The sequence below is a fragment of the Xyrauchen texanus genome, chromosome 4, assembly GCF_025860055.1.
Source record: "Xyrauchen texanus isolate HMW12.3.18 chromosome 4, RBS_HiC_50CHRs, whole genome shotgun sequence".
Lineage (NCBI taxonomy): Eukaryota > Metazoa > Chordata > Actinopteri > Cypriniformes > Catostomidae > Xyrauchen > Xyrauchen texanus.
In genome coordinates this window covers 26,085,663-26,111,188 of record NC_068279.1, presented here as the reverse complement: position 1 = coordinate 26,111,188, position 25,526 = coordinate 26,085,663, and the positions used below count along the sequence as shown (strand labels likewise).

Below are 25,526 nucleotides of genomic sequence, written 5' to 3'. Positions count from 1 at the left end.
TACATTGACAAGGCAAGTTTATTTATAAAGCACATATCATACAAAATATACTTTAAATTGCTTTACATAATCACAATAAAGTGAAAAAAAACTTAAGAAACAGAACTAAAAATAAATAATAAAAAAATAAATAAAAGTTAAATATATAAAAATGAAAAGAAAAAATTATGTAAAAAAAAAAAGCAAACTGAAATAAAATGAACACAATGCAGCATTGTGCATAGTCAGTGAATGCAGGTCAACAAAAATGTTTTCATATCTGCAATGTAGTAATAAACAGCACTTTGTAATTATTTTAAAATGTTACTGGAAGCCAGTGTAACAGTGTTCAAACTTCAACTCTCCACGGCCCGCAGACACATTTTTGTTTGCTGTTTACAAATTCTACAGCTGTCACAAAGATATCTCAGGACACTTATTTTATTAATATCTTTAAGGGAGTAGGATTTTTTTTTTTTTTTTTGCATATTTCCATTGAAAAATCACTTACAGCACCTTCTTTCTTACTGTTAAACCTGTAAAAAAAATTGGCGATCAACATTATACTTTGTCTCAGCAAACTTTATGTATCTAGTTTAATCAGTACTTTTGAACCACACAGAGTAAAATATAAATATTTTCCTAAGTAAAGTAATTTTTTGTAATGTAGGGAAAACATGCAGTTATAGCAATGAATAGTATAATAAATGTTTTGTTAAATGTTCGACAGCCTTTTATACAAAGAATAAAGCTTAATCATATAAAGCCTAACATATGGTGGGGCGGCTGTGGCTCAGGTGGTAGAGCGGGTCGGCTGTTAATCGCAGGGTTGGCAGTTTGATTCCCTGCCCACACGACTCCACATGCTGAAGTGTCTTGGGCAAGACACTGAACCCCAAGTTGCTCCCAATGGCAGGCTAGTGCCTTACATGGCAGCTCTGCTGCCATTGGTGTGTGTGTGTGTGTGTGTGTGTGTGTGTGTGTGTGTGTGTGTGTGTGTGTGTGTGTGTGTGTGTGTGTGTGTGTGTGTGTGTGTGTGTGTGTGTGTGTGTGTATTTATCACTTTGTGGGGACCAAATGTCCCCATAAGGATAGTAAAACCTGAAATTTTTGACCTTGTGGGGACATTTTGTTGGTCCCCATGAGGAAAACAGCTTATAAATCATACTAAATTATGTTTTTTGAAAATGTAAAAATGCAGAATGTTTTCTGTGAGGGTTAGGTTTAGGGGTAGGGTTAGGTTTAGGGGATAGAATATAAAGTTTGTAAAGTATAAAAACCATTATGTCTATGGAAAGTCCCCATAAAACATGGAAACACAACATGTGTGTGTGTGTGTGTGTGTGTGTGTGTGTGTGTGTGTGTGTGTGTGTGTGTGTGTATGTGTGTGTGTGACTCAGTGTAAAGTGCTTTGGTAACCTCTAAAGTTAAAAAAAATGCTATATAAATGCAGACCATTTACAATATGATATAGTAGTCAGAAAATTATATATTTTAAACCTGTTTAAACACATTCTCTATAAATTAATTACATTTAAAGCACATGTTGCTTGAATTCAATAAATACTAATTTTCAAATATTGGTAAAAATATAAATGTTATTGTTAATTTTAACTTTATCAAAATCATCAAAGATTTCACATAAAAAAGATGAGTGCATCAAAATATGAAGGTAGCTATTTTGGAAATTATTTTACAAGGTCTTCTACTTCCAGAAGAGCATGGAAAATGTCTCCAGGTGGCGTTGGCCAAAAAATGTCATTAGAATCAGGAAGGCAAAAGGGTCCTATAAGAGGGGTGGGGGCCCTTATAGTCACAGGGCCCTGTTGAGGGGGCCTTGTATAAGCTCTGGTGCCCACATATTTAAGCAAATATAAACATTTGTTTTCAGAGTTGATGGGCAGCGAGACCTTGTATCCCAGGGCCCCTGGTAGTTAAGGGACCCAGGGCACTGGCCCCATTGGCCCGGTCCATAATTCACCAACGGCTACAGCTGTAGGTCTTTTTGGGAAGGTCAGTAAAGAGTCTGTTGCAGTATCCCTGCTACTATATTAAATGCCTCTAATTTTTAAAACACCAAATTTTTGTGATAGTAGGCAGATTTAGTTATTCACATAGCTCATTAGTTTCACATACTTTGGAAAATAATGGCATTAGGAAATGTTTAATTTTCAACCGAAAACGCATTAGAAAACTTAGCTCTGATTTCAAAATGACACAAAGATTCACAACCTGTCAAGGTATTTCATCTTTGTTGCCAATCACGATGGCTTCTGTTTTGTCTTTGTATAATTGAAAGAAGTTATGGAATATCCAACTGTTAATTTCATCAATGCACTGGCATAGAGAATCTATAGGGCTGTTCACACTTGACAATAAATCTACTGTAGGTAGATCTGGGAGCAGTTGTCTGCATAGCTTTAGTGAGAAATGTTGCTGTTGTGCAACATTTGGCCTGTTGGGAGCACAGATTGAACACGAGAGGTGCAAGGATTTAGCCCTGCGAAACTCCACATTTGGTAAAGATGGTGCAGAATAATTCCCTGAGTCATCATAACTGTTGTGTGAAATCTCCCATAGTCAGAGGGAAAGACTGCAGAGCAAACCAAGAGGGCTGGTGGGTACTTTCTTACTATCAGACCTTAGGTTAAGCTCCACATATCTGATGTTACCTCTCTCTTCATTGCTTTCTCTCTCTTTTTCTCTCCCTCTGTTTTTGCTCTGCTTACAGCAGATCCCCTGTGACCTCATAAAGCTAAGCCTCTTTATAATGGTTTTATATTAAATTGGTGCTGTTTTATTCCACTCCAGACTCTTTAATCTTAAATCACTTCAATATTCACAGCTGCACTGCTGCTGAATCCATTCATCGCACATCATTCACACAACCATGTGACGCTCTCACACTCTGACAATTCTCACTAACAATTCGTGGTGAATCTCTAGAAGCAGATATTACAAAATAATTTAATAAAAGCATCATTACAATAGCAAAGAAATACTGCAATGAATATGCAGGTAGGGTCTGAGGCCCTTGGGCAGTTTAATCCTTGGGCAGTTTAAATTAAATTATACAAATTAACTTAACAGAGAATCCAGCCCATACTGAGTCCTGGAGGGTGCTAAAGTTTAAGAAAACATGAATTACACACACACACACACACACACACACACACACACACACACACACACACACACACACACACACACACACACACACACACACACACACACTCACGTTGTGTTTCCATGTTTTATGGGGACTTTCCATAGACATAATGGTTTTTATACTGTACAAACTTTATATTCTATCCCCTAAACCTAACACAACCCCTAAACCTAACCCTCACAGAAAACTTTCTGCATTTTTACATTTTCAATAAAACATTGTTTAGTATGATTTATAAGCTGTTTTCCTCATGGGGACCGACAAAATGTCCCCACAAGGTCAAACATTTCGGGTTTTACTATCCTTATGGGGACATTTGGTCCCCACAAAGTGATAAATACACGCTCACACACACACACATGTTGTGTTTCCATGTTTTATGGGGACTTTCCATAGACATAATGGTTTTTATACTGTACAAACTTTATATTCTATCCCCTAAACCTAACCCTACCCCTAAACCTAACCCTCACAGAAAACTTTCTGCATTTTTACATTTTCAAAAAACATAATTTAGTATGATTTATAAGCTGTTTTCCTCATGGGGACCAACAAAATGTCCCCACAAGGTCAAAAAGTTCGGGTTTTACTATCCTTATGGGGAAATTTGGTCCCCACAAAGTGATAAATACACGCTCACACACACACACACACACACACACACACACACACACACACATGTTGTGTTTCCATGTTTTATGGGGACTTTCCATAGACATAATGGTTTTTATACTGTACAAACTTTATATTCTATCCCCTAAACCTAACCCTACCCCTAAACCTAACCCTCACAGAAAACTTTCTGCATTTTTACATTTTCAAAAAACATAATTTAGTATGATTTATAAGTTGTTTTCCTCATGGGGACCAACAAAATGTCCCCACAAGGTCAAAAAGTTCGGGTTTTACTATCCTTATGGGGAAATTTGGTCCCCACAAAGTGATAAATACATGCTCACACACACACACACACACACACACACACACACACACACACACACACACACACACACACACACACACACACACACACACACACACACACAGGCAATTTAGGGTCACTTAACCTGCATGTCTTTTTGGACTGTGGGGGAAACCAATCATCTCAGGAAACAGAATGTTATCATGCTGATTTGTACAATTAAAAGAGTATTAAATCCAAAAATGGATTACATTTTTTTCACCCTCATGTTGTTAAAACCAGTATTACTTTGTTTCTTATGCATAACACAAAAGGAGATGTTTTAATGAAGGTCCCCTGTGTCTTTGCAATACGCTGCAAATAAATACGTTTTAAGAGGACTTGTTCACAGAGGCTCACAAAGGTCACGTACACAACAGCAGAAAATGGTTGTCAGTCCTGTATTTGAGTGCTTAATACCAGTGGCAGATTTATGCATAGGTGACATGGGCAGCCATGTCAAGCATAACCCCCCACACCCACACAAACAAGTGGGTGCCCTATAGTCCACCAGCCATCTCATCTCCAACCCTCCGTCAACTATTTTTGTTAGCGGGGGTGGGGGTTTAGGGTGCTGAAGGGAGTTTCGCCCAGGGCGCTACACAAGCTTGAACCGCTGCTACTTAATATGGTTACATTCACACACAATGTTTTTTTTTAAAACATTTTTACGAGAGTGACTTCCACATTCTACAGTATAATCAAACTGATACCTGTACATTTTCTGCAATGGGAGAAAGGTGCCTCATGTTGTTCAAGGCAGGGTTCTCAGCCTTACAGGCTCCATATGGTTAAGATTAAGGTGGGGGCAGGGTTAGGGCATCTGCTGCCTGCCAGGAACAAACTTTGTTACCCATTGTACAATGTCTTGAGCATTTCATGTGGGGTTTCGTTAAAGGGATAGTTCACCCAAAAATGAAAATTCTCCCATCATTTACTCACCCTAATGCCATCCCAGATGTGTATGACTTTCATTCTTCTGCAGAACATAAATTATGATTTTTAGAAGAATATTTTAGCTCTGAAGTTCCATAAAATACAAGTAAATGGGTGAGAAAATTGTAATGCTCCAAAAAGCACATAAAGGCATCATAAAAGTAATCCATAAGACTCCAGAGTTTTAAACCATGTCTTCTGAAGTGAAATGATAGGTGTGGGTGAGAAACAGATCAATATTTATGTCCATTTTTGCTAGAAATTCTGAGCTGAGAAATTCTTCTACAAATCTTCTTTTGAGTTCAGCAGATGAAAGAAAGTCAAACACATCTGGAATGGCATTAGGGTAAGTACACGATGAGCGAATTTTCATTTTTGGGCAAACGATTCCTCATGGAGACAGAGATATGAGCTGCATGTAATTCGAAGATCCAGCTGCTGTCCTCCACCGTAACTGCTTGCAAGTGGGAGCAGCACGACACAAATACTGAGCTCTGCACTTGGCTTAAATGTATTTAAAGCCGCTGTTGATTAATTATGATCTGAAAATAGCACTGTGCCAATTATGATAAAAATTTCTGAAGTTATGGCCGTCATCATCTTTGATATTGAAATCAGTCTGTCAATATGGTTACTCAATCTATCGGGAGAATAGAATACAGCTGTGACTTCAGTTATTTGTTCATTCAAACATTCAAGCTGCTACTGTAAGCTGTTGATTGAACAAACAAACTCACACCTGCAATAAATATGGTTATCAATCCCAATCATTGCCTGTGTGAATGTGGGCAAGTTCAAATGGGAATTTAGTCTCATGCTCATGAACTTGCAATGGACATCAAGTTTTTTCTGAAAAATTACTCAAATTCTCACTTGTTTCTTACCAAAAACCTATCCAATTCTTTCAGAAGTCTTGGAATATGACGCAGAAGTGGCATGGACAACTTTTATGATACTTGTGTATCCTTTTTGAAGTTTTAAAGTGAGGCACTATCCACTCCCATTGTATTGAAAATACAAAAAGGGATCCTCATTAAAACATCTTCTTTTGTGTTCTGAAAGAAATACATGCAGGTTTGGAACAACAAGAGGGGAGTAAATAATGACAGAATTGTCATTTTTGAGTGAGAGAAAACACTGACTCCTACTGGCTAAAACCCCACACTCTAGCAGGCCTATCACTGTATATAGAACACAAAAACATGCACTCTCATAATGAAAATAAATGTTATATAGATGCTTTATTGGGTTGCCACAGCACAGACTCAAAGTCCATACGTGGAGAACTGACATCAGAGTTCTCCAAAGAGTTCAGATCCTTGACCAGATAATCCTAGAGAAAATTATATCAGAAAAAGGCCAAAAATCTGCTCAGGCTTCAACACACTGCTCACACTCTCATAGAAAACCACTAAGATGAGTGGGAAAACATCTTCAAAAAACAGATAAGTCCAGCTGCCCTTGAGTAAATTTTACATGTGATTCTACAATGAGCTGTGTGATTACACACAGACAGAAGAAACAGTTTGAGACATAATCAAATTACATTTTTAGTACAAAAAGTATTGTAACACATTACATTTTAAATACGTGTCATCAGATTACAAGTTACTGAAATAACAACAACAAAAAAGATCCAGTCTGCTCAAAAAATCAAAACTATATGGAAGGTGCTCTTTGGTAGGGGAAACAACTTTCATCATCGAAAAATAGGCACACTCTCTGTTGTCCGATAAAACAGCCTTTATTAGATTCGCAAACCACATTTTTATTGCTGACATTTTTTAGAGTTGTTCTATGAAATATCTAATCCAATGAAGACTATTGAGGGCAGTGGTGGCTCAGTGGTTGAGGCTCAGGGTTACTGACCCTCAAAGTTCAAGCCCCAGCACCACCAAGATGCCACTGTTGGGCCCTTGAGCAAGGCCCTTAACTCCAGGTTGCTCCGGGGGGATTGTCCCTGTAATAAGTGCACTGTAAGTTGCTTTGGATAAAAGCGTCTGCCAAATGCATAAATGTAAATGTAAGACAACTAATTACCGAAGGGTCCCTTGGAACCTATTTTTCGATGATACAAGTTACTGACTTTCAATATGGTTAATTACTTTTAAGTATATTACTTGGATTGCATACATTTCTAAAACAATATTTACTGTATGTTATTTGTTGAAAATGTATTACTTAAATGTATGTCTGTTTGCATTTCTTTGACAACTGGTAAGTCCTCGTTAGGGAGAAATGTGTTGACAATGAACAAGGATGAAATTTAGACATTATTTTGAATTTGTTGAGAGGAAAACCAAAACTAATTTTGTGAAGTGTTGTAAAAAGTAACTTAAAAATAACCAATAATGTCATTACGTTTTGATGAAGTAATCAGTAAAGTCAGTAATCTGATTACAATTATAATTATACAATATATAATTCTGATCTCTGATGAAATGGCTGTTTGGTAAAATGGTCTGATAAAACAGAGTCAGCTTCTGTTACTACTATAGACCCAATCTGAACCAGGCGAGTGTTGTTCTGGCCTTACAACAAAGTTGAATTATATTTAATTTGGCATTTAATTTATGCAAAGCCATGAGACCTTATCACCATATTAAAATAAATATACAGTATACTAGCATACAACGCATCAACATGATGTGGAAACTTCACCCTTACCCTCAGACATTTCCACTGCACTCTATATAGATCCTCTGTGTCCACTCTGTGTCTGCTGTCTAAGCAATCTATCTCCAAAGCTCTTTTATTTACCTCAGTGACCTGCTTCACAGACTGACAGCCAGAGCAAAATAATAAAATATAGTACTATGAAAGTGAATATCACTGATCATTATGCAAAGTCCCCCCCCATAATTAATTTACATTTGCTATCATGTTGCTGGAGAGTTTGCAGAAATGTGACAGTCCACATGGAGTGGATTTGTAATGTTTCCAAAGTTTTTCCCACAATATTTTTCCAATTTGTGCATTGTGAGATGTTTTGGAAGAAAAGCATCTGTTAAATGGTACAGTGACTACCAAAGCCCCCTAGACAGCCCCAAATCATCAAGACTAACATAAAATTCATGAGAGTGAAAGGCGTTAATTGGTGTTGGCTAGAGCAGTGTGTTGAAGCCTTTAGAATGAGAGTAAGAGGGATGGTAACAGATTAACAAGCATAGTCCAGAAAATTATCCTGTCCAAAGGAAGTACAAAAAGAAAAAGAAAATAGTTGAGAATGCCAGCAGAAACTGCTCTTAATTCAGATTGTATAAGATCAGCAACCACCTGTACCCAGTGTACACATCTGGACTGGAGGAGGCAAAATGTTCTGAGACACAAACTAACCTAAACTTTAGATTCTCATGACCACTATCTGAAAGTATGCAGAACTTAGATTTATTAGAGGAGAAATTGTCATACATTCTTCATACATTCATTTTTGTTTCCAAGAATGTTGTCTAAAACAAGACATAAATATGGAGATTAGTCCTGATAAAACAAACAAAACACTGAAAAACTGTTAAAAACACACACACTCACTCAAAACAAAAATGCACACATGCTTAGATCAGGCCCAATGTTCCAACCCTCATTAAGACAAGCACCGACACACTTTGTGAGACTTCTTGTGCATTTCAGGCATTTGGCAAGGTTCATCTCATGTACAGCAGAGGAAAACACTTTACAGCATGCACGTCTTCCATTTAGTAGGGAATTGTTACAGTTCCTTACTCCTCCCTCATAGAAACTTCGTCAAGAGGTACTATGGTCTCCAAGGAGCCAGTGCTGCAATGCTGCAAGGTTGTTATAGTGATGACAGTTTGCAATAAGAAGAGAACAAGCACACACAGTTTAAATTTACTGCCATGGAGACGACTTGTAGACGACGCAGCACCTGATGATAACCTCCTATGCAAAGAAAATGAGCCCGGGAGTTGTGCCAAAGCACACGCAGCCCCCACAGCCGAGTCACACCCACTCCATCTGACATCACAGCAATTTGGACCTTCAATGGACAAAGACTCTTCTTGCAGTTCTGATAAGGAGAAGGAGAGAAACAATGAGTTACCTAGCAGAAACTTAACAGGACTTGGTGCAAAAATGCTCCTGATATATAAATGTGAGTGTGTGTGTGTGTTTTATAACTTTTTATTTATTTCATAATTTTTAGTGATTTTAGGATTTATTGCTTTTGCAGACAATGTAGTATTCATAATTGTATTCATTGTCTCAAGAGGCAAATGTTGTTGAAAACCTATTATCAGGCCAAAAGCACACAGAGAAAACACTGAATGTGAAGAAAGCACTCCTAAAAATTTCAAAACATGAAACAGTGTTTACATAAATAAATTTACAGTAATGGTAGACAGCAGAGATCTTTCTAACCTAATATAGAGACTGGCCAATTATTTACAGTTAATGTATTCTAGCAGTGCAGTTATTTGTTTTATGAAAGTTGGTGCATTAATTACTGCTCCTTTTGTATTTGAATTCTACAGGATTTTACAGCAATTACTGTTCAGATTTAATGGGGTTATGACATGCCTTTTTTATTATTTTAAAATGTTCCTTTTGGTTCACTTGTAATACAAGTAAAAGAAATGTGCACCCTAATTCTGACCCTCTGTCAGAAACACTCAGTTTTGATGCTGCTTTTCTTTTAAGACTTACATGTAACAGTAAATGCCCATGTTTGTGATTGGCTCTCTGCTCTTGACTAATCTGCTCTCTCCTTGCCATCTCACTGCTCACCGCTGATGGCTACGGAAGTGATATGGCAAAGTAGATGTTCATGTGTTGTTGTGGAGGGCAGTGTTGTAGTATTCGAGATCAGTCTTGAGACCACTTTCTGAAGGTCTCGTCTCGGAATCGACTGCAATTTTACTCTGTCTTGTCTCAGTCTCAAACAAAGAGGACTCTGATTTTATTTCAAGGCCGATCAAGGCCACAACTGTGGGGATATCACTAAATTGCCAGCGCATTGCCTGATTTATTTGTTAAAATTATTACTGTGATTGGATGTATAGCTTCCTGCTTCAAATGCAATTAATAACTTGACTCATTTCTAAATTAAAATTTTCAATGTCAGAAAAATGCCAGTGTTTCGCAGCCACTGTGCCCACTAGTGTGCCATGAAAGATTGTCAAGTGTGCCAAGGAAAATGATAAAATTGCTCAAAATAAATAAATATTTTTTTCCGGTATTTTAGTGAAGGCATAGAGATGGTAGAAGAGTTTTAAAGTTGCCAATTCAGTATATTTTCCATTACAAAGTATTTTATGCAACCAGTTTTTATATGTTGTCCATCATAACATTATTGTTCTAACAAACTCTAGTCCACTGTCAAATGCAGCACATGCACACAAAATGATGCTTCATCATCACACTTGTAGTAAAAACATTCAGTCAGTGAACCGAATGAATTAATAGAATACAACAGGTGTATTGTTTTACTCAAAGACTAAACGCTGTTTATTTGTGCACAGCATAGAGCTAAAGATGTTATGAACAGATGTGGCTTACATCTAGAGTTTCTTTCATGACATGAATATGTGAAAATGTTACATACGATTACTAAAAGCAAATTCTCCTGTTTTTAACAAGTCCAAAAAATACTGTGATACGTGTAGTTCCCTTACGAGGGAACTCGCGATGCGTCGATGACGCTTTGGGAACGCCTTTGCGTGTTTACTCCTGAAGCACGTATGTCAACTAGTCAATGGAATGAATGAACGCCACGGGCGGGTGACGTCATGACCAGGAAAGGATATAAGTACATCCGGTGCGTTACTCGCGTTGGCGATGGACAGGCTCGCTAACCTCAGCAGTGCGGAGAAAACTCACTTGGGGTTTGCAAATGGATCTCTCGGCAGGGTTGGAGGCGGGCTCTGCCTTATCTTCTCCTTTACCCGAGGGATCCATTGCTCTCTTGCCAGTGTCGGAAGACCGCGCTGCGGCTTCTTCCGCCCGGGAAGAGAGTCCGACGCTTCGGTGCTCTAGCTCTGAGGAGGTAGAGTTACTGAGCATCTATGAGAGTGACACAAACACTAACACAATAAGGGGAGAGGATTCGCCATCCCTCTCCCCAGCATATGAGGAGCTTATTGAGGTGATAACTCGTGCTGTTAATAAATTAAATATTGACTGGCCAGCAGAAAAAAAGAGATACTCGTCCTAAAAGCAAATTAGACGAGCGTTTTCTCACATCTAATGTTTCATCTCAACCACGGGCCCTTCCATTTTTTCATGATCTACATAGTGAGCTATGTAGATCATGGAATAAACCATATTCGTCATTTAGTTCCCATGTTCACACATATTCAAATATAAAGGGGCTGAAAGATTTTGGTTATGGGTTGATGCCCCCAGCGGAACAGACGCTCGCGAGCTATCTGTCTCCTGGGTCAGCATCGTCCCTGAAGGATCCCGTGTTGCCGAATAAACCACTAAAAACCACATCCAATTTAGAGGGTAAGGCTTATACGGTATTGGGCGGTCTATGGCAGCCCTCGTAGCTACTGAGAGACATCTTTGGTTAAATCTTGCAGAGATTAAAGATAAAGAGCGGGCTTTTCTTTTAGATGCCCCTATGTCTCCCTCTGGTGTTTTCGGTGACTCGATGAATACGGTTGTTGAAGGGTTTCAAGAAAATAAAAAACAATCTGAGGCTTTTAAAAAAATTCCTTCCTCACCGAGTCCATCCCCCTGGGGATGCTGGGCATGAGCATCCCCAGCCAAGTTCCTCGCACCGTGTGCAACAGAAAATAAGTGTTGCGTCTCGTGCTCCCCCGAATAAATCTTGGGGACCGAGCCAACGCTCTCAGCCGAAGTCGGCTAAGTCTAAGCCGGATCTGAGGACCGTACTTACGGCTAAGAAGGCTTCGGCTCAGAAAAGGTCCTGACGCTATGCACGTCAGACCATCGAGGACAGCCCCAACCGGGGTGGAGCGGTGTACACCTCAGAATACGGTGCCTGCTCCACTTTGGGGTCCTCATGGGACCGGTCTGCCAACCCCGCCACCCTTGGTGCTTCGGGGCGCAGTGGTATCCAGCGAAAGTTCGGCGCAATGTCGACTTGACATTGCGTCGGACGTGAGCCCTCTGATGGGGGTTCAAAAACAGTCAGTTCGGTCGTTTCCTGCCAATATGCTTCAGGTCGCCGAAGTGGCTGTTCCTTTAACACCAGAGGCCAGTCTCGAGAGAATGGTACCCTTAGTAGATTTTCTGACAGAGTGGAAGAATCTGACGAATATATCTCCTTGGGTCCTGCAGATTATAGAGGAAGGTTACAGAATCCAATTGGTTCTCCTCCGCCTCGTTACAACGGGGTGTTACTCACGGTAGTACATCCCGAGCAGGCTCTGGTAATGGAGCAAGAAGTAGAGTCTCTCTTAGCAAAGGGAGCTATAGAACAGGTGTACTCCCCCAACAGAGAATCAGGGTTTTACAGCCGATACTTAATTGTTCCAAAAAAGGATGGGGGGTTGCGTCCAATTTTAGATCTCCGTTTGCTGAATCGTGCAGTCATGAAATTGAAATTCAAGATGCTCACACTCAAACAGATAGTGACTCAAATCAGATCCGAGGACTGGTTTGTCACAATAGATTTGAAGGACGCTTACTTCCATGTCTCCATCCTCCCTCAACACAGGAAGTTCCTGAGGTTTTCTTTCGGGGGCAAAGAATACCAATATCGGGTGCTTCCATTCGGTCTAGCTCTGTCACCCCTGCACGAAGTGTGTTGATGCAGCTCTGGCCACGCTCAGGCTGCAGGGCATACGCATTCTGAACTACATCGACGACTGGCTGATTCTGGCAGAATCAGAGCAGTCATCGTGTCGGCATCGAGATGTCGTTCTCGCTCATATGAAGAAATTGGGGTTGAGACTCAATGCCAAGAAGAGTGTGCTTTCTCCATTACAGAGAACCACTTTCCTTGGTGTGGTATGGGATTCAGTCACGATGCGGGCCACACTATCGCCCGTTCGTGGAGCTGCTATCATCACAGCCACAAAAGAGTTGAAGCTAGGCCAGTCATGCACTGTGAAACAGTTCGAGAGACTGTTAGGCCTCACGGCAGCAGCGTCCAATGTGATCCCCTTTGGCCTGCTGTACACGAGACCTTTGCAGTGGTGGCTCAGGACCAGAGGGTTCTCCCCGAGGGGGAACCCACTTCGTACGATCAAGATCACGTGGCGGCGCATCCGCGCCTTGATTATATGGAGGAAACATTGGTTCCTGTCCCAGGATCCGGTGTTGGGAGCTCTTTGCCATCGAGTTGCTATCTTGACAGATGCTCCTCTCACTGGCTGGGGAGCGGTAATGGAAGGCCGCTCAGCTCAGGGTCTGTGGAGGAACCATCATCTCTCTTGGCACATAAATTGCCTGGGGATGATGGCCGTCTTCAATGCGTTGAGACATTTCCTCCCAGATCTGAGGGGCCATCATGTGCTTGTCCGTACAGACAACACATCGGTGGTCTCTTATTTAAATCGACAGGGGGGTCTGCGCTCGCGTCCACTCTGCAACTGGCGCACCAGATCCTCTTGTGGTCCCTGGGGAAAATACTCTCCCTGAGGGCAGTGTATATCCCAGGGTACCAGAATATAGGAGCAGACACCCTGTCGAGGCAGGTGCTGAGGCCAGGGGAATGGAGACTCCACCCCGAGGCGGTGTAGCTCATTTGGGAATTTTACGGCCAAGCAGAAGTGGATCTGGTTTGCGTCTCAGCTTACGACGCACTGTCCACTTTGGTTCTCCCTCATGCAACCAACCCCCTTGGGGTTGGACACTATGGTACAGACGTGGCCGAGGCTACGTCTGTACGCATTTCCCCCTGTTGCTCTGCTCCCAGGAGTTCTGGAGAGAGTCCTCCAGGACGGAGTAAGTCTATTATTAGTAGCTCCACGCTGGCCGAGTCGAATTTGGTTTACGGACCTAATTCATCTCCTCGACGGCCCTCCTTTTGAGGTACCTGTCAGGAGAGACCTTCTGTCTCAGGCAGGGGGCACAATACTTCACCCCCGACCGGAGATTTGGAACTTATGGGTTTGGCCTCTGAGGGGGCCCAACTTTTACAGAGTGGTCTCTCGACTGACGTCGTTGAGACCATTCTTAGCTCCAGAGCTCCAGCCAAAAGGAAATGATATACACTTAAGTGGAAAGTTTTCAAGTCTTTGTGTCAACAGCATCAGCGAGATCCAGTTAACTGTTCAGTCACACAGTACTTGAGTTGCTCCAGTATCGTTTTACATCAGGTTCATGTCATTCTACCTTAAAGGTTTACGTGGCGGCCATTGTGGCTTTCCGCGCCCCTGTGGGTAGTACATCTTTGGGTCGAGACCCCCTGGTTATTCGTTTCCTTCGTGGCACCTTGAAGCTGAGGCCTGCGGTTCGAACTAGGGTCCCGGCATAACCAATATTCCAAGGCCTATTGTACTGCAGGCATTCTGTCCTCCTCAGTTTACATCTTCGGACCAGGAAAAACTGAATCTCTTGTGTCCAGTGCGAGCACTGGACACTTATGTCCACAGGGCTGCCCCGTGGAGGAGATCTGATCAGTTGTTTGTCTGTTTTGGTTCACCTAAGAAAGGTCTTCCTGCTTCTAAACAGACAATCAGTAAGTGGATAGTTGAGGCTATTTCTCTTGCATATGAGTCCTCTGGCCAGCCATGCCCTTTGGTGGTCAGAGCTCACTCTACTTGAAGTATGGCGAGCTCTAAAGCCCTCCAGGAGGTGTGTGATGCGGCAGGTTGGTCCTCGCCGCTAACTTTTGTGAGGTTTTATAGCCTGGACCTGGAAGCTGCCCCAGGATCCCAGGTGCTTTTTACTTAATTTGCCGACAGTTTTTATCATCTGGCATTTTGTAATTATGGCGGATTGGGTATTATCGTTCCCAAAGCGTCATCGACGCATCGCAAGTTCCCTCGTAAGGGAACATCTCAGGTTACGACTGTAACCCTAGTTCCCTGAGAAGGGAATGAGACGATGCGTCGCCCTGCCATACTTCCTGCATCCCTGCGATCGACTTTGCTTCGGCTCTAAAAGCTAACGCGAGTAACGCACCGGATGTGCTTATATCCTTTCCTGGTCATGACGTCACCCGCTCGTGGTGTTCATTCATTCCATTGACTAGTTGACATACGTGCTTCAGGGGTAAACACGCAAAGGCGTTCCCAAAGCGTCATCGACGCATCGTCTCGTTCCCTTCTCAGGGAACTAGGGTTACAGTCGTAACCTGAGACGATTCTGAGGTACTGTAATCTTCACAAAGTGTGTTTGACATCTGAACTGCTGAATAGAGGCGGGGCGTCTGCTCCAGGGGTCATAGTGCCTGCAGGATACAACCTCTGTCAGAATGAATTATGTGGGTTTTTTCCTCTGATTTTGACCCAGTGTGACTTATAGTCAGGTGTGACTTTATTTCAGGAAAATACAGTAAATAAATAAATAATTTATTTATTCGCGTAATTAAACAATAATTAATTAATTTGCAAGAACTGATCTACAAATTTGTTGTTTTTTCCTCATCTAATTAGTGCTCTTGGCATCTGAGTTCTCATTATACAGCGTCCCTTTATTACTTGCATTTTTTGCATAGCCGAATTTCAAATATTATGTTCACGCTACTAAGACAGACATCATGGACAAGTTCTTGAAAAGGAAAACTATCGACGATGTTTGTTGTATAGTTGTGTGCCATGGGATTTTTTTTTTATCGTAAAAAGTGTGCCATGGCAGCAACAAGGTTGAGAAACACACAAAAAAAGCATCCAAAAGAAAACACAGCAGTATGCAAATTTTTCAATGCACATTGAACGAGACGGCTGGGACCACTTCCATATTTTATCGGCACAAACATAAAGAAAGGTAAGCTAAGTGTAGTGATGCTAGCAAAGCTAGCTAGCTAATGTTAGCAATCTGCCTCTTGCTGCATTTCATTAAACTCAGAAAGTTGGATTTTCCAACTTCCTACAACGTGCTATGGAATGCCACTTGAAGTCGTAACTTCCACTTGGAAAGTCGTGCGGAAATTTTAAACTGCGATTTCCGAGATGCAGGTGTGTGACATCACACAATCATGTCGGCACACAGGAAGTTGCACAAAATAAGTGATAAACATGAACTTTTATTAATTAACATCGATAATTTATTCAAAGTTCCTACATTATACAAATAAAGCTTGTTTAGCCAATATTATCAGAGTAGCAGGTGTTCAAAACATAGTAAATTATACTCTCTTTTGATAATCGTACACATGTAGCACAAATGCTAGCGTTGCAGATTGTTTATGAATTGGGTTGTTAGGAGACATCTCTGGTGACAGTCAAACACTTGCTAAGCTAACCGGACCGTTACAGTTTTGTTTCATTTAACATCATCTTCCGAGCATCCGGCATTGGAATGCCTTTAGTCTGAGATCTGTAACTAATGATGGTTTCTATGGGAAGAGTCATTCAGAAAACCCGATGTGACGCTTTGAAATGTTATTGTTTTATGTGGATGGTTAAACTTGGAAAAGGAGTGTTGAATAAAGATGGTTAAGTTGATTTCAGCTCCTTAGTGTTTGTATGTATTTGTTAGCTCATAAAATTCACAAAAGACAGACACATTAAAATCACACACGCACACACACACACACACACACACACACGTAGTGTTTCCATGTTTTATGGGGACTTTCCATAGACATAATTGTTTTTATACTGTACAAACTTTATGTACAAACTCACACACACACACACACACACACACACACACACACACACACACACGTAGTGTTTCCATGTTTTATGGGGACTTTCCATAGACATAATTGTTTTTATACTGTACAAACTTTATATGTACAAACTCATGGGGACCGACAAAATGTCCCCACAAGGTCAGAAATTTCGGGTTTTACTATCCTTATGGGGACATTTGGTCCCCACAAAGTGATAAATACACGCTCACACACACACACACACACACACACGCACACACACACACGGCAATAAAAGAGGGAAATGAAGAGGAATTTTCATTTGTTTCTGCTGGTGTTTTTATGGGAATAAAAATTTTCCACATTTTATCGTAAGTGTGACATGCAGTGGCTATGGCTGAATGATACATCACGTGCAAGGAGAATGTCTTCGTTTCTTAAATTTTTAAAGCATAGCCTACAAAACATTCTTGGATTAAAACCAATTTATTAGAGTATGGTCAGAAATGAACTCATTGAAAATTAGTTCATCCAAATTAGACTTTTTATAATTTTTTTATTAGCCCACATCATTTTAAGCAGCATCCGAATCAAACACAAAACAAGCCAGCACTGAGATGACTTTGTTGAAAATAAAATCATCAGACACATCCCTTGATCTTGTGAAGAAGACCCCCCTCTCCACTATATTTTTTCTTAATTTAAAAAAAGCTTCTAGTCATCTCTTCATGATGAATTCATGTTGATGCGGGACAGCTTATTATTATGGCGTATGCAGCTCCAATCCCTTTCAATTTCATTTTACTGTGGTAAGAAAGACAGAGATTTTTAGGCTACTCATTATCCAAGTTTGCAGATTTTATAAACTAAATCATGAATATACAGTATGTTTACTTTAGCTTTCATTTAAATAATTATCCATACGAGAACTGTCTGTGTAAATAATAATAAACAATTTATTCTCCAGGAGTATTTTATATGGAGTGTACCAGCAATTTGAATAATTTGTTTTATTTAATGTATGGCTCCAGATGCAAATATCTACCACAGTGTGACATCACAATGTAGTTGATACGGCTCGTGCATTTTATTCAAAACCACTTGAAGACATGCAATAGCTCTGAATCGCAAAAGCCTGTGCTTAATAAGTAAATTTATAGTTTGCACTTGCAGTGCCAGCGCGTTAATGAATGGTGCTGCTCTGTTCACACACATGCACATAAGCACGATGCACAGGCTGGTGAGGCACTCGCAGCTATTTTCAGCCTTCACGTGGTGCGCAATATTTGGGTGCTACTCACGAACAACATCTCAGATGTAGATGCTCAATAGTTCGGTTCACATATAATTTGCACTTAGAATGGCATCAGAGGAGCATTTTACAAGAATTTGAATGAGAAGTGAATTAAACTACTGTGAACTTGCCTACAAACAGAGACAGGACTTACTGGGGAGTTCAGAATAGGGATGGGTGTATCAATGCTAAAGTATCGATACTTCCGATACTAATGTGTTATCAAGAATATAGATCCTCACATAAAAATATCGATTCTGATGTTGTTGTTTTTTTAACTAGTGATCTTATTGTTTAGATATCATGAATATGAATGCATCCCTTAAGCTTTGAAGTGGAAAAGAATAATTGTATGAATTAATTATTGCATGGCACTGGAACAATTTTTTTCTTCCAACCATCTTGCCTCGCAGAAATGCTAAAATACACTATCAGTCAGACAGCGCTCACCCTTTCAGTAACAGCGCTCATTCAAATAGGGAACACTGTTTTTTTGAGGTAATGACAGAAAAACAGCATCTGGAGTTATTCACACTAATCAATGACAAATCTAGATGTGACGTATTATAATGGGCTTGTGTGACCATTTTTACTGGTTTATTTAAATTAAGAGGTATTATATTAATATTGATAATGATCTTTAATCCTCATAATAAATGATACCCTTAAGAAAATTGACGATGGATTACTGTAAGTGATATTGTATTAACCATGACTGTAGTAACCATGTTATTTGTTTTTATTATTATAAGGTTTTGACACACTTAAACATGGTTTTACAGCATTACTGCAGTATCCATATGGTAACTTGTTTTTAGTAGTTGTAACCATATAATAATATCTATGGTTCATTTTGTGGTTTTATATGTGGCTTATACTTACTAATTTTTAAAAGGTAAACAAAACAGCCTAATAATTGACTGCTTAGGCCTATAAATATATAAAATATTTTAGAAATAATTTAAGTTACACATTTTATCCAAAGAATTTGTAAAAATTCAATTTATTATAGGTATTGGTATCAATATTGGCAATACTGGCCTAAAAATACTTGTATCTGATGGAAAAAAAACAAGTGTATCGCCCATCCCTAGTTCAGAATGTCAAAATAAAAGCCTGAGGGTTTTAAAGTTAAAGGTACATAACTGAAATATATTACTGTTGTATTTAAAATTCTAAAAGGCAATAATAATATAAATAATAATACAATTTATGATTATTATTATTGGTTTACAAATTATATTAAGTTGAATGGGTTCCAATAAATAACTGAAGTGAAATCTTACAACTAAATTGACCAAAAAAAAAGTTTTTTTTATCAAAGAAAACGGCTTCTTTTCTACTGAAGACTTATACTGGAATTACTGTTGATTTGTTGCTACATTATCCAGTAGAATAGTTAACAATAATGTTTTTCTTAATAAGCTATACATTTATATTGAAATAATGTGTAGTTGGAGGTTTGTGTTTCTCTACATATTAAAGAGTACTCCCAATTACTTCCACACAATAATGTAAAGATATTATAAACTGATATACAAAAAACAACACTGGTATCGGATTGGGATCGGCCGATACTGAGATTTCAGGTACTGGAATCGGAAGATAAAAAGTGGTATCGGTGCATCCCTAGTTTCTATAGTACAATAAACTCTTACATATAAAAATGTATTTCCTTTTTGTCATGATCACTTTAAAACTTCAATTATTTAACTGAGGTGTATGAGATAAAAGGATGATACAGTGTGAGATTTTATACTGTTAGGGAAAAAAATTTGCTCTCAAAAATGTACAAAAAAAAGAGCCCCAGAAAATCAATTCCAGGGTCAAATATTACCCCTTAATAAATATTTTCTGTCACTGCTATTCTAGCTGTGTTACCACTGATCCTCCCAGCTAGTCTTTCTTCAACCTGAGTGAACAAAAAAGTTATTCTCTTTACAGATACAATGTGCCATATCTCCTGTAGTAGCAGCTGATGATGATGATGTAAGCGTAAGAGGTCTGGGCTTGGAACTGAAATATTCTTAAATTCAAAACCCAGAAAGAGGGATCAAAGAACTATCACCATTGTGCCCTTGAGCAAGGCATTTAATCCCATTTTGATCCAGGGGGACCAGTAAACTATGTATCGATAAAAGTGTCTGATAAATATCTAATAACATGTGCTGTGTTACCTGTGTTGACTGATGTTTACCTGCACAGAGAAAGCTGGGCAGGCCGGCATACAGCAGTCTGTCGTTGTCAGGTAGAATGAAGGGGCAGCTGGCTGTGACCTCTCCACAGTAGTGCTTGCATGGAAGCCACCTAACACATTGCTGCTGGGGAACCGGAAAATATTCTGCACAAAGCCAGGCTTTATACACAGCCTGCAATACATATACACAATGAAACATTTATTCTGTATGTAACACACCAAGTTATAAATAGAATATCAAGCAATACAGTAACATACAGCTAGCCATAAAATTAATTGCGTGTGGAACAGAAAAGAAGAAAAACAGAACAAAGTCGAGTGCTGCTGGTAGTAACAGCAAGAGCACTTTGTTTCTCACCTGACACAGGTGAGTGTGCGCTCGCACGGAGTAGTCATCCGCCATGTATTTGCGCGTAAGGATGTCAAACTCCTCATATTTTTCCTGAGCGTGTTGGTCGAGCCGGATGTAAGCGTGCACACATGCGCTGCACACATCCCCGTCCTCCGGTCCGCCGCTGAACAGGTCACGAATGACACGGACCAGACTGCAGTTCATCCCGTCCGGGCTGGCCATGCTCTCCAGCAGGTCCGCTATCGTCAACGCGTCGCAAAACGACAAGCTAAAATTCCGGAAGTACTCTAAAAACGCGTGAGGAGGCACTGTGGGCACCGGTACAGAATAGGAGGAGCCCACTGCGCCGCTCTTCTGCCGGTAAAGCGTAGAGCACGCGGACTCCAGAGGCGCGCGGCGTTCTGCGTCAGCCTCCACGCACTCCGGCCCGTTTTCTGTCAGATTGCTCAAGAGAACCCCGCAGTCCTCATCGCGTAGGCCCGTCTGGGCGTCGTGACTCGCGTTGCTCCACGTTCTCCGGTGATTCCGGTCTCTCGAGCGGAGCTTGCCTCCCGCACAGAGCCAGAGGTGATCAGACAGAAGCGCCGTGAAAAAGAGCAGTGATGCGAGGCTCATGCGCCATCTCTGCACCTTCTCCGGCTCCGCGCACGGTTTGTCGATTGGTTCGGTCACGCAGCAGATTTCTAACGGGGCGTCAAGTTTCCTTCCACACCGCCAGGTGCCCGTGATCATATTTTAGAGGGGGAGGCAAAAGCGCGAGCTCACTCCTCCGCAATATTTCCCCCGTGACGTTGCCCAACGCGGCGGTTACATGATGGATCGAAGCATCTCTTTCACATGGTGCTCAAAATGTATCTGCTCTGAAAACACCTGCGTCTGAATTGCCGAGACAGTGCATAATAAAGCACATGCTGCGAGATTCCCCATCACCTACCCCGCATCGCCTTGAAAACACATCGTACGCATCCAAATCTTACTCATTCACGGGCATCTCTTAGGCGGGATGAAAAGCTTTGTTTGACGGTAGAGGCCTTGTCATCTTCCCGTGGTCTCCTTTACTCTGTCGCCATCTTCGCTCGCACGCAGACGAACCCTGAGATGTTTTAATTGAAGGCGGGGGTGTGACGCGTGCGCCGTCGCGCGCATCCTTTCCTCCATTGACACTTCATTCACCTTCCGCTCACCATTGAACAATACGCATCGTTGACAGCCCCTCTAGGAATAGCAGTGTGCTACTTCCTCGTTCAGGTACAAAGCTCCCGGTTAAGAGCGTTAGAGCTAGAATGACCGGAAATAATGTTGAAATGATGCGGACTGGTGGCTTCAACAGAAGCTGAAATCATCACTTAAAGATAGAGAAAACAATGAAATAAAAAGCACATATAGCTGGTGCCCTGTGGCTGGGAACTGGAAGTTGAAAACCATGAAACATCAAGATTTTTGGTTAAAATGCCCTATATGGTTCTGTATGTATAATGACAAGTCACCAAGTTATTTACCATTTTTAATCACTTTTTAACTTTTAGACAATGCTTAAAATTTCATGTCAGCTACCATAACTACATAGAAATGTTTATTTGGTGCAAAATTATTGAAAAGTGGGCAGAACTATGTGCACACATGAATTGATAAAAAAAAAAAAAAGATTAAACATACAGTATTTTAAAAATAATCAAATTTCAATATAAGTAATAACTATATACACATATAACGGGGCTAAATGTACATTTTATTTTATGTTATCCCAAAACACTAAATGGCAACAAAAAGTACCACAGCACTTTCCTGAATACCTGTTTGTCACTATGCACTGCAAACATTTTCTTGATCCAAGAGATCATTGCGTGTAATGCCTAATTAAAAAGGAAATTTTTTAGGCAATTTGATCTAATATTTAATATGTTTTTATGTGAAATGTTGAAAGTGTGCTCACATTTACTGATCCAATCACAATGGAGATTCATTTGTTTAAAATTCTTGAGATGTTCTGAAATGCCAAATGTGTTTGAAATGAACAGGAAATGGTGCACCCTTTTCTGAAGTAGTTATTTTCTTAAATTCCATGTATAATCTTAATTCCATGGTCCTCAACAGGCGGCCAGTTGTGCCTGCATGATGTTTTCATCACATAAAATTGTTAATGTGCATGATTATTTAGGTGCCGATTTTCTAGAGCCTTTGTGGTGCATTTTGCTGTGGTACATTTGTAAAAGTGTGGATCTTTAAAATAAATACATAAAACAGGAAGCATACATTCATATATGATTATTATAATAATACTGTATACTGTGTATCACAGTTTTTATTTTCCAAAGAACCACACTTTTACAAGAATTAAGCTTTATTAGGCTATGTGTAAATTACATTTCCATGATGTATTAAATAGCATATTTAGCATACTTGCCTCATTAATATCCATCCATCTTCTAGATAGCCACTTGTCCCATGCAGGGTTGTGGGTAGTGCTGAACACTAACCCTAACCTGTCTTTGGCAGGGAAACACCCTGGACAGGTAGCCGGTTCCACACAGGGCAACACACACACAGGCTATTTAGAGTCTCCAATTAACTTAACCTGCATGTCTTTTTGGACTGTGGGGGAAACCCGAGGACCTGGAGGAAACCCATGGGAACATGGGGAGAACATGCAAACTCCAGACAAAAAGGCCCAGTTGAGCTGGGACTAGAACCCAGGACCTCCTTACTGTTAGGCGACAGTCCTACCCAGTGAGCTACTGTGCTACTCTAATTAATATGAATCCAAAGCGACTTACAGTGCACTTATTACAGGGACAATCCTCTCAGAGCAACCTGGAATTAAGTGCCTTGCTCAAGGACACAATGGTGGTGGCTGTGGGGATTGAACCAGCGACCTTCTGATTACCAGTTATGTGGTTTAGACCACTACACCACCACCACTCCTAAATTAAATAAATAAAATGATAATAATTAGGCTAGGAAAAACATGTGTGGCCCTCGAGGCTAAAGGCATCCTGCTTTCCCCCTCCCCTCATATTTTCATATTGTATGCACTTCCTGCATCTTTTCAAGTTGAGTGTCGAAAATAATTATTCCCAGAATATTCTTGAGAAAACAGGAAAAGCCATCTGCCATTCAAATTGCTTTAAACAGAGTAACTAAGACTCTAATAGGCATGCACAAAGTAATCTTTCATTTTATTTTCTGGATATCTGTCAAACTGGAGCATTTTTCAGCAAGGTGTGGAATTTCTGGATATAATATAGAGGATGTGGTAGCAACTTCCAAGCGAGTTACCAGCAATGCACTGGAGAATGAATAAAATATGGAGATTATGGAGTACTATTTACTTATGCCTATTTTATGCATGCTGATTTTTTGTTTTGTTTTGTCACTTTCAGTTATTTGTCTTGTGGCATTTAATTAGTGCTCATATTATACCTAAGTTGTTGTTTTTGGTTGACACTGTGCATCTATAAACATTATCAAATATACATTAATTTAATAAAAATCAAGGTTATCATCACATCTTGATACTTCAAAACTTATCCGTATTTATTAGTTTAAAACAGTAGATCCAAACTGATTATGCCTTGTTGTGCAGTTTGATTCTAGTAAAGAGGAGTATTGATAATACTGACCCTGTGCACACACTCATCTGTCTCTTCCACTAATTGTCATGGAATCTGGAACTGGCCCTTTGTAACATCATAATGCTTGGAATTAGTGATGGAATGTCTTGCGGCTATATAAAGCCCAGAGTTGCTTGTCTTTGGGTGAGGACTCACTCGAGAACACTTTTGTGAAAGTTCTGCAAGGTGAATGGGGTGGAAAGTGTGTGTTTGACAGGGTAGGGTGGGGTGCAATAGTGTGACAATTGGTATTTTATTGAGATTACAGATTTTGTGCATCATTTAATGTGATGTAAAGTGAGGGTTAAAAATTATTTTTGAAATGAATCTAATCCCGCCATCATTTCGAGGTGCTTGCCATTTGTTTTAGATTAGTTCCTAGCTCCGGTGCAGCACTCTGGGCAGAACTATCAGGTACCTGGCTCCAGTTTAGGGAATCCAGTCTCCATTGAACAAGGGGAATCTAGACATGGGATGCAGGGTGGAGCAGGGCTGCTAGTTCACTCCAGGGAATCATTGCAGCCAGAAGTTGAGTGTGCCCTGCAAGGTGGTAGGTGGGACACAGGGTGGGCCCTAGGGTTTTTTAAGATTTAAAGTATCTAATGGCAACCACCTAGTTTTTGACAAATTTGAAAGTTGACAAATCAGTTTTAACAAATTTGATTGAATTAATTATATTATGTGCCTATAAATTAGACAAATTAATAACAATTATTTGCATGTATCAATATCAATATTTACCCCAATTATATATATATATATCCATATATGCCATACATACATTTGCAATATAATATATTCAAATCATAAATAATATATGTAATAAATACATTTAGATAATTCATATCCCTGTTTCAAATTTTTTTTGGTCACGCCTTCCTTTGAAACAAGAAAAACTTTTACGTACCCCACCACATAACCGGATTGAAAAATGGAAAAACAAAAACATGTTTACATTTTTTTTATTATTATTGAAAAACCTTCTTTAAAACATTAACTGCATTTTATTTAAAGTTCATGTTACCAAATAAAAGTTGTAAAAAAGGACATTGTGTTCTTTCAGTTTTCACTGTTTTGCTAAAAAAACGAAAAGAAAAAAAATATCAGAAATGTAAGTGCAGCATAGTTCTAGCAGGAAGACTAGAAGCTGTACATCATCTTACCATTAGCTAAGTAACTCTTAGCCAATCACATGTAAGCCATTGCTTTATAAGTCTGCTCACAACATCACATTGCTGTTTCAGTGTGCTAAAACGGCAACCTCAACCACCCCACCATCACCAGTTGAGTCCCGTCCTGCATGAGGGTAGTTTCCTTGCCCCTTCCTTCTATCTC

General features: G+C 40.0%; 1 protein-coding gene across 2 annotated transcripts; it reads right to left on the bottom strand.

Annotated features, from left to right (window-relative positions):
• Positions 1-7,908: 7,908 nt before the first annotated feature.
• Positions 7,909-21,723, bottom strand: LOC127640602 (NALCN channel auxiliary factor 2). Of its 2 annotated transcripts, none has more exons than XM_052123255.1 (3): positions 20,587-21,723; positions 20,209-20,400; positions 7,909-9,072 (listed from the first exon to the last, which is right to left on the bottom strand). In XM_052123255.1, the coding sequence occupies exons 1-3, from the start codon at positions 21,310-21,312 to the stop codon at positions 8,842-8,844; spliced, it is 1,149 nt and encodes a 382-aa protein (XP_051979215.1). In that variant the 5' UTR covers positions 21,313-21,723; the 3' UTR covers positions 7,909-8,841. The 2 variants fall into 2 exon arrangements, with proteins under 2 accessions (XP_051979215.1, XP_051979207.1); XM_052123247.1 differs by having other exon boundaries at positions 20,229-20,400.
• Positions 21,724-25,526: the final 3,803 nt, after the last annotated feature.